The sequence below is a fragment of the Dendrobium catenatum genome, unplaced genomic scaffold, assembly GCF_001605985.2.
Source record: "Dendrobium catenatum unplaced genomic scaffold, ASM160598v2 fragScaff_scaffold_1680, whole genome shotgun sequence".
Lineage (NCBI taxonomy): Eukaryota > Viridiplantae > Streptophyta > Magnoliopsida > Asparagales > Orchidaceae > Dendrobium > Dendrobium catenatum.
Window position 1 is genome coordinate 1,125,866 of NW_021320142.1, and position 13,755 is coordinate 1,139,620.

Sequence of the window (13,755 nt, forward strand, 5' to 3'; positions counted from 1 at the left end):
TAACTTTCTTTAATCTGTTTAAAAGAACTTTGGCCACAATTTTGTATATAGACATACAAAGGCTTATAGGCCTAAAGTTTGAAGGGGAACGAGGATTACTTACTTTGGGTAAAAGTACCACTAGAGTCTCCTTCCATCTAGCAGACATTTTCCCCGAAGTAAAACAGAGTTGGATTGCTTTCCACACATCCATCCCAATGATCTTCCAATAAGCTTTAAGAAAGGAATATGTAATTCCATCCAAACCCGGAGAAATGTTATTACCAAGTTCTTCAATTACTTTCTCCACTTCTTCCATAGTAAAAATAGATTTCAGCATTTTATATTCTTCAGTTTTTAGGACATTCACATTAAAAGGCCAATTGTTCAAATCACAATCTCTATACTCCCATTTTTTACAAAAAAACTGATAGAAACTCCCTGCACGCTGGATCCTCAGTTAACTCCCCCTCCGCATTCATCAATTGCTTAATAGAGTTGCCATTCCTTCTCCCATTAGCAAATGCATGAAAGAAAGAAGAGTTTACATCACCTTCCTTCACCCACTTAGCTTTTGCTCTTTGCTTCCACCAAGTACTCAATCTAGCAAGAGTGCAATTGAATTCCTTGACTTTGGATCTAAGAAGTAAAGATTTGCTGTCCGAAAACAGCAATTCAGACGCTTCCTCCTGCTGCAATTCTTCAATCTCCTTTCTCAAAGTCTCTTTTAATTCCTCCAGTTTTTGATGTTTTGCCTTCCTCCAAAAAAATAAGGCTTTAAGAACTCTAGACATCTTTTTATTATCAGCTTCCATATCATCTCCTCTTATTGGTTTAGCCCAAGACTTCCTGACCACTGAAGTAGCCGCTGAATAAGACAGTCAAACATCCTCAAACTTCCGAATTCTGGATTTTTGAAATTGTTGATGAAACAATTTCAACACAATGGTACAATGGTCTGAAGCAATTCTTTCCAGATGCCTTACAGATGGTAGATTAATCAACTCCAAAGCTTTAGAATTCAGCAAACATCTGTCCAGTCTTTCTAGAATTCGTGCACTACCACTCTTGTTATTACACCAAGTAAATTTAACACCAATAATACCCACATCATGTAGATCATTATTGTCATAAAAGCCTTCATTTCCAAAGGCCCATGGGAGAGAGAAAATTTCTTCCCACCTTTCTTCTCATCTTGTGAAAGTATGCAATTGATGTCGCCTCCAATTACAGTAGGGGTATCCTGTTCAACAATACCATCCATAGACCTCCAAAGTTCGCTTCTGCCTTGAAATTCTCTGCTGTCGTAAATAGTAGCAACCATCCACTTGCTTTTATTGAAGATTTCCAATTCTCCCAGCACACACTGGTCCGAAGACTTCATCAAAGAAAATGAAGCCACATTTGTGTTCCAAATCACCATGATTCCACCAGAGTTCCCCCTAGATGGCTGCAGGAAAAAATTCCATTCTTCACCCATGATTTTCACAAAATCATCCTTGGTAAGAGAAGCAGTCTTAGTTTCAATGATACCTACAAAAAACACATCCCATTTTTTAATATACTCCTTCAAATAAAGGGAGGCCTCTCTCTTGTTGGCATCCCTACAATTCCAAAAACTAATGGAATTCATTTGGAAACAAATGGGGGTAATCCCCCACCCGTTCTTCTGTTCAAATTATTTCTGTCTTGTCTTGAAGATAAATTCAGCGGGCCCAAATGCCTTAGTTCCTTAGAGAGTTTAATTTTTTGTGAAGAGTTTTTCTCAACACTTTGAGAACTAATTTCTTCAGCCAAATTAGCAGATTCCTTCAAAGCTTCATTCTGGGCAGATGCCCCAATGTTATAGTTATGACATTCCTCCGTTTCTTTCATCATTTCCCCTTCTTCCAATTCCTCTTCTAAGGATTCAACTTGAACATCCACATCAATGTCATCTTCACATACAGAGTTTAGTAACTCAAATTTGTTACCTTGGCAGCATAACAGTTTTTATGGAAGAATCAACATCCAAATTTCCATCAGGTTCTCTTTGATCTACCAAGCATTTTGCTTGTAAAATAAAAACCTTTTCAGCTTCAAAAGAATTCAGAGCAGCTTCAGAAGATCCACGAATTTCCACCTGACCTTTTAAACCTTCCAGCTTGTTTGTTGATATTCCATCTGTTGTATTTGCATTATTATTCATTTCAGCATTTACAATAGAAGCATCCTTCAACCCGATACTCTGCCTATCAGTTCCCTCATGAATTTCCCTATCCTCCAGTAGATGGTTAGCAGTCACAGTATCTACTATCTTCTCTTTATTGACATGAGTCTTTGTTGAATCCACAACAGCTTTCTCTCCATGAGCTCCAACTGTTCTTTTCCACTATTTTCTAACATTTTCTGGATCACCTTGTAGCTTCCCTGTTCTTCTATTGTTCCTCTTCTTGACCATGATCCATGGACCATAAGAGGATACAGCTTCCCTGCTAATAGTTTTCCTTGTTTCAATAACCGGCTCTGGATTTCCATTGTCAATAATCTTCTCCATGGTAATAATCTTCTTATTTTTGCACTCTGATTTCACATGCCCAATCAATCCACATTCATCTTTAATAACCAAAGATTTACTCAGCCTATTTGCATTCAACCTTTCAGCACTTTCATTCATCTTCACTGTTTTACCATCTCCAGCAAATACCATATCTTCTTCCTTGAAATCCAACATGATATACGGCTTCTTCTTCCAAGGGTTAACTTCTGCAGCAGTTATACCCTTAACAGGCATTCCTTCAATCAGATTGTTGACATTAACCAATTCATTTGCAGTCACGTTATCCTTAAAATGAAGATTTATGTTAACATTGATATTAGAATTCGCATTTATCTCATGGATAGGTCCAGAGATTGCATTTGAATATCCGAACCTGTTAACATAAATTTTCATCTCCGATGACGATGCCGCAGGATCTACCAATAAATTCTCCGAATAATTTCTAGAAACCCGAGGTGTTTTCATGTCATTCTCAACGACAATTGCCTTACCTTTGCCCTCAACATACAAAATCTTTTTATGGACTTCACCGCAATTTTCCTTGATCAACAAAGGACCATTAGAAGCTCTGCATCCAAGAACTGTAAGCGATCCTACAGATCCTACCTTCATCCGATCGTCTCCAGCCAAATCTTGCAAAGAACCACTAGTAACCACATTCACATTTGACGCCGCCGCCAACGATGGCCACTGGCCATCCACCACCATTCCCCCAGTCCACTCCTACTCGGACGGAATGAAAACCTAGAATGAAAATTCCAATTTTTTGAACTTTCTCATGTTTATCTAAATATCAGTTATTGCTTAAGTTTTGTTTTACAAGTTTAACATTCTTTTAAAAATAAATACAATGACATAAATATAAACATAATGTATGAAAGGAAGCAAATAGAGAAATTCATAAACATTAATATGTGAAAACTCATTAATAATCATAACATTTAAATGTGTGACATGAATTTAATTTAATTACTAATACATGAACTTAATTTAATTGTCAATACCTATCTCGCAAGTATTGCAAAGCAACCTCTACGACGTACGACCTCGCTTGGACACGTGTCGTCCCTTTATGTTCAAAAACTAAGATTATATATAAGGAAATGTCAACAATAATTTTCCTTAAAGCTTTATACATTTTAAATTATCGAAACTCTTCATAAATTTATTTATTTCAATTAAATGATTTTTAATTTTCATATTAGCCACGCTAATATTTTATAATAATTAATATTAATTTTCGGATTTATTAAAAACTCAAATTTTTGGAAACCTAAATTTCTCTAATTCTGCTTCAAATATATTTTAAAACTTTCCCATTATTAATTTAATAATTAGGGCTTAATATTTTCGGATTAATTTAATAAGAAAAATGCAAATTCTTAAAAAAACTCAAAATTTTATTTTAGAAACATTCCTAGGACCCATAGAAAATATTTTGTGAAAGCTCTTTAAGAAATTTAACTTTTTAGGAAAAACCCTAATTTTCAATTCTCAAAAATATTTGGGAAAAATATGGTTTTTGTTGTTAAATTTCTTTCCCTAACATTCCCAAACAATCCTCCTTTAATTTCCTGAAGAAATTTGCAGTTTTTCTTAAACCCTAAAAAATTTTCTCGTCTAAAAATCTTTGAGAACAAAGAAGAAATGTAAATTCTATGCATAGCTTAGTCTCCCCTTAGTTTTCTCTACGTTTTTCTCCAAGTCCCTTCGCTGGAAAAGCCGCCGCCCGTCGCCCTTGCGTTCGCCTCTCCCGTCCGCTTCTCCCCTTCGCACGGTTTGGCTGAAAGAAATAATGGGGACCGAATCCTTAAGAGGGATGAGGGTTAATATTAATTACATAAAGTCTTAATTGCCTCACTTTAAATATCTCCGCTTTAATATTTACTAAGGGTAGTATAGGCATTATGAAACTTCCATGATTTTTAATTTCAAATTTAAGCGAAATTTGCCACACGTTCTTTATATCAATTTGCTCGAAATTTTGGTAAAATTTATAAAAATAATTTCGTCATGACGCATCGAGATGCGAGCAACGCTTACAATCGTGGATTTCAGGTTTCACATGAGGTGTTAGCTGTATGAAGAACTGTGTTGGCTTTAATGGGTCTGCTAGTGTTCTTAATCATCGATTTATTCTTACCACTCAGCTTCCAGATTCTTGCAATTTCAATTTGTTGACTGGTGTATATCTTGTAGAGGTAGAAGAACTATTGTATTTGTAATGGCTGAAAACTTGAGGAAAAAGGGTGGAAAACCTGGATAAATAATTACAACGACGTGCAGAACATGAACAGCCTTGAACGCTCCACACCAAGCACAATGATTAAAAACCATGAGAACCATTAGTAGAGGAGGGTTCAACACTAACAGATCATAATCACAAATAATTAAAACATAAATGTTTATAGAGTTCTTTAATTGAATTAACTATAAAATAAACAAGCTAAACATGAGAATAGGCATCCAAGCGAGGGTGGTCAAGCTTGTCATAGCCTGTTTGGTTAGTCTTAAAAATCTATGATAGTTTTGCATCAATTATCTGTTGCACTAAAAAATCTTTTTTGAAGATTTTGGGTAGCAACATGCTAGAGGGGTGACCAAACCGGTTCATGCAAGCGTGGCAAAGAATTAGAAATCTTTTTAGAACATCCATTCAAACATCTTGGAACTTAAGATGGGTTGTCTCCACTTGCCTTGTACCTGGTGATCATAACCTTGCTCAATGATTGGAGGAAGTTTTAGTGGTGGCGGTAGTATTAGAACTAGATTATCAAACATCGTCTAAATTGTTAGCCAGGGAAAATTAGCATTATTTACAGGAACACCTACAATCCCAAATGCAGGCTTGTAAGATTCTCTACTAAGGAACAAACTATTAACCTTCAAAAACATTTAAAGATCAAGCGCATTATAGATATGCCCTATCTTTAAGTACTGATATGTGATATGAACGTAAGGATTTGCCAAGGTTGTGGTTGCAATAGTTATTTTGGTAGGTAATCAAATAAGGTCAACACATGGGAGGTGTTGGTAAGAAATGAACCATTAAAAAAAACTTATCATGAACAGTAACATTAGATTTGAGAATATCAAAATGGTCCCTCAATTCTTTGTGAGAGACCAAAATGATCCCCAACTCTTTTGAGAGAGTAATTTGGTCTCTCAACTTTTTAAAACGAGACATTTTTTGTCCTAGCATTCAATGTTGGAGTTAATGATATTAAATGTAAGATTATTTTTTATCATTTTTTAATTAAACATTTATTAAGGGTAATTTTCAAGTAATAATTTTTCTTAAAAATTTTATTAAATGTTTCTTTAATAAAATAATTAATAATAATTTTAGTTTTAATTTAAAAAATTTAATCATATTTTATAATACCCCTAGCACTCCTACATCTCACAACTTGCCATATGAAAGTGCCTTCTTATTTATTCAATATTCTCCAATCATATCTCTTCCATTATCTAATTGCAGCCGCCACTCATGCAAATAAATCATTTGACCTTGTATCTGTAAGTGATGTGCTGCTGGATTCGTCTGTCATGAAGTACAATCCATTGGACTGCCAGAGACCAGAGCTACTAAATAAGAACCTAGTGGAGGGCAAGATCCTTCTTTGTGGATATTCTTTCAATTTTGTTTCAGGCACAGCATCAATCAGGAAAGTCTGTGAAACTGCCAAAAGTCTTGGAGCAGCTGGTTTCGTTGTAGCTGTGGAGAGCAGCTATCCAGGAACTAAATATGATCCTGTACCTGTTGCTCTTCCTGGAATTCTGATTACTGATGTCAGCCAGACAAAGGTACCTATATAAATTGTATTGTTTGTAATGCTATGGTTTTAATTTTGCAAGTGAACATCTGTATCAGACTTTGCTCTTTGATCTTGAAATTGTAATTAACTAATTACCTTTTCTCCACTCTCTTATTACAGGAGCTTATAGACTACTACAACTCTTCGACAAAGAGAGATTGGGCTGGGCGACCAACGGGTTTTCAAGCTACAGCTAGCATTGCGGATGGATTGGCCCCTATACTTCATAATTCTGCTCCCCAGGTGGCACTATTCTCTTCTCGAGGACCAGATGTAAAAGATTTCAGCTTTCAAGATGCAGATGTTCTCAAACCTGATATTTTAGCTCCAGGTTCTCTTATCTGGGCTGCCTGGGCACCAAACGGAACAGATGAGGCTAACTATGAAGGTAGGAAGCTCATCAATCAAAGTTTATCAGTGTTGATTGTGGAAAAATAACTTATTAGCTTATTTTGTCCTTGTTTTGATCCTTGGTATAAATGATTTAGGAGTCAAAATCTGAAAAAATTGAAACATTGATCTTTAGGAATGCAAGTATTGAAACAACAACACTTTCTAGGCTAAAAAAAAAAAACAACACTTTCTAGGCTAATTCCCGTTTTGAAATTTATACCACAGACTAGCTGTATTTGCAGAGTGAATCTAATTTTCCGTTTTTCACCATATGATTTGATGTTATGAGTATCAGTTCGAACAATTTTCCATTTAAGTGGTTTTTCTATGTATTCTTAACTGCCAATAGTCTCCAGACATAAAATATATTATGAGATTTTCTTGGTTCTCTTTTACATTATATTTCTTGAATTTGCACATATTAAAGTTGGAAGTTTACCTTTGTGAATGCATTATCCACTCGGTACATATACCTATTTATTGGTAAATGCTTTTTCATATTTCTGGATATAGTTCATTCCTTCTTTTAGATTGACCAAGTCAGTTGCTTCATTAGTTCCTACTTTTAAAATAAATTTATATTTCTTTGTTTGAAAAACTTTGATTTAGGCTTTCAGTCTATAGTTGCCATTTGAAGGGATGGATGAACAACTCTTGGTTTTTGACGCTCTCTTACCCTCATATTAAAATTATTCATCCATAAATAATCTCTCATTGACCTCAACAGGGGAAGGGTTTGCCATGGTTTCTGGTACAAGCATGGCCACCCCACATATTGCTGGAATTGCAGCACTCATGAAGCAGAAATACCCTCATTGGAGCCCTGCAGCAATCAAGTCAGCCCTGATGACAACAGCTAATACGATGGATCGCGCTGGTAGGCCTCTTCAAGCACAGCAGTACTCAGATACACAAATGATGACACTCTCTCCAGCAACACCTTTTGATTATGGAAGTGGTGAAGTTGATCCAAAAGCTGCCCTTGACCCTGGCCTCATCTTAGATGCATGTAAGCCTTGAAATTCTATCAAGACATAAATACTATATGGAATTATATTCTGAACCACTGGTTTTTGGTCTACAATGCCAGTTCTCATTGTTAGTTTCACGGAATCTTTAATGTCAAATTCTAATCATGTTGATTAGTTCTTCATATCCTTCTCTGATATAATTTAAAGCATTGGTGAGACCTGCAATGCTTTATGATGCCAAATGTTGGCCATTAAAAGAGAAGCATAAGACTAAGTTAAGTGTTGTAGGGATAAAAAAAAGTGTTGCAGGGATGAGTGGCTTTATCCTTAGAGATAGGATACAAAATGAGCATATGCATGAAAAGGTTGGAGTAGCTCTAGTGGAAGATAAGATTAGAGAGTCGCCTTAGATGGTTTGGTCACATAAAACAGCAGCCTTCCGATGACCCGGTTAGGAAAGAAGAAGTATTAGATTTGACTTATGTTAAGAAGGTTGAGTTATACCCAAAAAGACTTGGTTAGAAAATATTAGAAATGATCTTTCTTTATTAGATTTAAATGAGAATTTAACTTTCAACATGATACAATGGAGAAAAATAATTCATATAGCTGACCCCACGTAGTGGGACAAAGGCTTGATGTTGTTGTTGTCGTCGTCGTATAAAACATGTTTTAGAGAATAATGATTTTATTTTCATTCTTTTTTTAATAAAAATTCCATCATTTTATAACATTTCAGTGTCTTGCTGAATTTAAAATCCATGTTTATTTTTAATTACACGCGACCAGGCGATAAAAGTTTAGCAAGTTTATGATTTTCTGGAACATATTTTCCATGAATATCTTCTTGATCCTGTAACATCATTTCTCTTTGTCTCAGCATACGTGGACTACATAAACTTCTTGTGCTCAATACCTGGTGTGGATCCTCATGAGGTCTCCAACATCACAAGCTCACAGTGCAATGCCACCCATGGCAAACCATCTGATCTTAACAGCCCATCTATAACAATTTCGCACCTAGTCGGAACCCAGACCGTCAAGCGCACGGTTACAAATGTTGCTGAGACAGAGACCTATGTTTTGTCCACCAGAATGTCGCCGGAGATTGCCCTCGAGGCCAATCCTCCGGCCATGACAATTCTTGCTGGTTCCTCCAAGGAGATTTCAGTGAGCCTGACTGTGCGTTCTGTGACTGGAACGTACAGCTTTGGTGAGATCCTGATGAAGGGCAATAGAGGGCACCTGGTAAGGATACCAGTCGTTGCCATGGGCTACAGCAGCTGAATGGAAGGTGTGCTTTCTATGTCTTATCGTCTTAAAGAATCGTATTATTCTTTGTAGTTTTGTAAAATAAGGCGTCCGTTTAGAAAAAGCTTTTGTTCTGTATATTAGTTTTTATGGGGTATTTAAGTACCTGCCCTATAAGAATGCTTGCTCTCTGAAGTTCTTTATATGATAATGACTCCAGTTTGGGGTTTTGTTATGAGGCAAAATAAAATTTCTGAAAGTGAAGCAATGACCTGAAAAAACTTATCAGGATATCTGGATGCAAAATATATGGCCTTCAATGTCGTATAATTTGCATTGAGGTTAGTGCTTTATATAATATTTGCATTAATTTTGAAGTAAATTAGATAATTTTGAAGCATATTCCAATGTGTTTTGCATTAGAATATTATGACAATTTTTTTCTGTCCAACCAATGAGGGCAGATGTTACCAAGTTGTTACATCTTGTTCTCTTATTGCTTGTGTTTTTGGAGTTTGTTGGGATAAACTTCTTGTGGGAGAGTTGTGTGGTATTTTGCAAGGGTGTTAAAATGGGTCAACAAGTTGAGTTTGGGTCCGACCCAGAGGTGGGTTTGGGTTCAACCGAAAATTGACTTGATCCAAATCTGACCTGTTTCGGGTTAAAAATTTGAACTCGAACTCAACTCGCAGCAACTCAAACCCAACCTAACAAGTTGTTTTAATTTAAAAAGATTTATTTTTTTGTTAATTTATTAATCACATATCTCATATTAATCAATAAATAATAAGAAGAATATATTGAAAATAGAAAAGTTCTAAAAAAAATGTTAAATTGGGATGGTGGGTCATCTTGATCAAGTTGAAAGCATGGCTTGAATTCAACCCATATGAATGGGTTAACTTCAGTTCAAAATTTTCAGGTTGTTAGGTCGGATTATTTGTTATTTTGTAGAGTTGAACCTTTTACACTGCTTATGAAAATCTAAATAAAATAAATGTAATTAAGGCAATAATAAAATAGATTGGGTTTAAATGCCAATTGTCTTCATTAGCCAATAGTGTTTTGGTATTCCAAATCTGTCTTTGTTTTAAAAGCAGTAATTGGTGTCGTTGATTGAGTGGTTGATTCATATTTATTTGTTTATTTAAATAATCATTTTGTATTTTAGCGATAGTATTTTTTCAATTATTTATATGATATAGATTTAATTTTTTTATATATTTTAATAATCTTCCTGTAAGATAAACATTCTTTGTACTGACTATCTCAGCTCAATTGAAATTTTATTTACTTTTTATAACTTAATCATTCATTAAGAAAAGCCCTTCCCCGACGACTAGTTCCCTCGGCATCACTTGTTTATTAGTGGCATCTCTAAGTTTGTGTACAATCCTCTTCCGCTAAGCCGAGTGACATCAAGAGTGTATGTGAGGGACTCTGAAGTGAATGATCTAGATCTTAAATAGTGGCTTTTGTTAAGAGCCATTTGCTTTATTATTTATTTGTGGAAGTGCTTTTGTTAGTCTCATGTTGCTTTTAATTGTAATCAATTGACATTACTTAGTTCTTCAGCGGAGATTTTCTTACGATCTATCTTGGAACGCATTTGTTTTTAATTAGCTACGCAAAGTTCACAAGTTATTAATTTCCTACAAACAATTCTTGCATCGTTTCACATCAAAAGTTTTTTTTTTTTAATTAAAAATTTCATCAAATTTTTTTCTTAAAACTAATATTCTAATTTATAGAAAATTTATGTAATTAAAGCTAACAAATTACATTAAAGGAATATTATAATATTTAAATTTAAATCAAGTAGCTTAAAATATGCTTATTTTAAATTTGTATATATTTTTGATATATTTTTATAATAATAAGATATAATTTTTTTATATATTTATTGCTCGTAAATTATCTTTTAGTTATATTTATATTTAAATTAGATATGAAAAACTATAGTAGAAGAGTGGTTGAAATAGATTAATACGATAATATATAATTTAAATAATTTTTTGTTGAAATTAATTTAGATGAGTATGACAATACGTTTCTTTTCATTATTATAGAATTTATCTTCTTATAATTAAAAAATAATAATAATAAATTTAAAACCATAATATCGATTTCAAGCTAAAACGAAAATGCTTGAGGATATTTTTAAAGTTAAAAATTTTTTCCCCCGCCAATAAAAAATCCTGAAGACTCCACTGATTTTAGGGGTTCAATTGCACAAATTATGAGTAGATCACTTTGGAAAAGCCTATTAAAATCAAACTGAGTTGCATTCAAGCATTCTCAATTGCACATATTATGATTAGTTCAGTTGCATTGTAACTTATGCCATTTTTTAGATTCAATGGTCATAACCGCTATTTCTTTACAAACAGACACTATATATCTCAAATAAATAAACTTCTGGTTGAGAAAGAATTCAAAAGCATTGATCTAAGTAAGTTATTAAGCAATGGTTAAGTAAACTTCAACCCTACCAAAAACCAAAACATCAAGCCTTCTTCCATTACATGGGTCGGCTGCATGAATCATTTTTCTTCATTGTGTCTTGTTAAGAGTCAAATTTGCATTTAAAATCTAATAAAGTAAGGTCATTTTTAATATTTCTAACTAAGTCTGTTTAGGCCTACCCTTACCTTTCTTAACATAAATCAAATTTAATACATCTATCCTCCTAACCGGGTCACCAGAAGGTCGTCGTTTTATATGATCATACCATCTAAGGCGACTCTCTCTAACTTTATCTTGCATTGGAGATACTCCAATATTTTCACGTATATGCTTGTTTCGTATCTTGTTTCTAAGAGTAAAGCCACTCATCGGCCACCTAGGCATCCTCATCTCTACAACACTTAATATTATGCTTCTCTTTTAATGGCCAACATTCTGCGTCATAAAGCATTGTAGGTCTCACCACCATCTTATAGAATTTTCCCTTAAGTTTGAGGGAGACTTTTCTATCACACAAGCCCAATGCATTCCTTCACTTCAATCATACAACTTGAATTCTACTAATAAAATCCCCATCTTTATACCATCACTTATGAAAAAAAAAAAAGACCTAAGATATCTAAAATGTGATGGCTCAAAGTCACAATCCCCCTACTAGATATATTACTACTAAAATCACATTCCATATATTCGGTTTTAGATCTACTCAAATGAAAACTTTTAGACTCTAAGGTTGACCTCCATAATTCAAATTTACCTTCAACTCCCTCCCTAGTCTTATTAACAAGAAGAATATCATCAGCAAAAAACGTACACCAAGATATAACCTCTTGCAAATATCTAGTGAGAACATTCATGACTAAAGCAAAAAGATATGAGCTTACAGATGACCATAAATTTGGAAAATACTTTCTTAAAAATAGTAAATGGCTGTGGATTTATAATCAATTGACACATTCTTTGGATTTTATTCTATTTCCTAATTTTCTATCAATTCAAGCAAATCATGAAATCAATATTACAAAATTTTGAGAAATTTACGTAAAGATAGTTTAAGGTCTATGATAAGGACTCTATCCATTTTAAGCTGTCAGCTTAGTTTTGGAAATTACTCAAATCTAGGTAGGTGACATTTTGAATATCTCAGTTTTAACAAAAATGAAGTTTTCACAAATTTTTTTATTAAATTTATAATTTCATAACCAAAAAATAAGTTTAACCTTTTACTCATTAAACTTTCATAGTGTAATTTTATGTATGTTGTAGAGATATCAATTCTGAACATTTCATATAATGTATGAATTTTCTAAAAAAATTTATATAAGGTATTTTGGATTATGCTCCTTTCTAATAATCTAAAATATAATTTGAAATATGAAAAATAATATTGTAGGGCAATTAAAGTCTTGAAATAGTATTCTACATAATTCCTAAAAAATTGATTATATTCTAGAACAATGAATTTTATACAATAGTATATTATGTTGCCTACTATTATAACAATTTTTGAAATTCTGAAATGAGTTTATTTATGCTTTAATTATTGTAATATAAAGAATTATGTGCTTAATTGATTGAATGGATGATTATGATATGATTGATTGTGGATGGAGGAGGAAGTTTTGTTATGGTGTTGAATGCAGGAGATATAACCCAGCATGTCATGAACCAAGCAGCCATCCGCGTGCATGTATACATTTCCTAGATGGATCATTTCGCTATTTTAAGTGGATAATTGTGTGAGGGAGTTAAAAAGAATAACTCCTCATGGGAGATATATTGTTTCCCTCACTCATGTAGGATCAAATCACGTGAGAAAGTTTCAATTGAGAGAAATCGACTAAGAGAAAGAAGGAGAAGAAATGTATGTTATCTTTCAATTTAGATTACTTTGTGTGCAATTCTTTTGTGATTTAAACTTAGGAAAGGATATGTATCTCTTTTAAAGGTGAAGGAAGAGAACTTGAGAGAGAAAGAAGAGAAAAGTTTTCTTTGTAAGTGATTTCAATCATATTTATTTTCTATGCAAATTTTGAAGAAGAGAAATTATAAAATTAATTTTAATGGAAATAGCAGTATATGATTTCAGAAAAGAAGAAAAACTGAAGGAGAAAGAAGAAGTATTTGGATTTGAAACATTCCTTCCTAAGAAAGTGTAAGTAAATTCCCTTTCTTATTATATTTTTCTACTCAAATTGAGAGAAGGAAAATTTTATGTTATTTTGAATTATTTTATTTAATGCAATTGTTGTAAGATTATGACATTATATTAACCGAATTATTGATGAATATATATATATATATATATATATATATATATATATATATATATATATAT

At 33.4% G+C, this 13,755-nt stretch overlaps 1 protein-coding gene across 2 annotated transcripts in view; it reads left to right on the forward strand.

Annotated features, from left to right (window-relative positions):
- Positions 1-9,351, forward strand: part of LOC110106871 (subtilisin-like protease SBT2.5) — a 43,576-nt gene extending 34,225 nt beyond the window's left edge. For both annotated transcript variants that reach the window (XM_020836933.2, XM_020836934.2), the window contains exons 8-11: positions 6,000-6,325; positions 6,457-6,724; positions 7,457-7,738; positions 8,581-9,351. In XM_020836933.2, the coding sequence (XP_020692592.1) occupies positions 6,000-6,325; positions 6,457-6,724; positions 7,457-7,738; positions 8,581-8,987 (1,283 nt within the window). In that variant the 3' untranslated portion in view covers positions 8,988-9,351. The remainder of the gene's footprint in view (positions 1-5,999; positions 6,326-6,456; positions 6,725-7,456; positions 7,739-8,580) is intronic.
- The last annotated feature ends 4,404 nt before the right edge of the window (positions 9,352-13,755 follow it).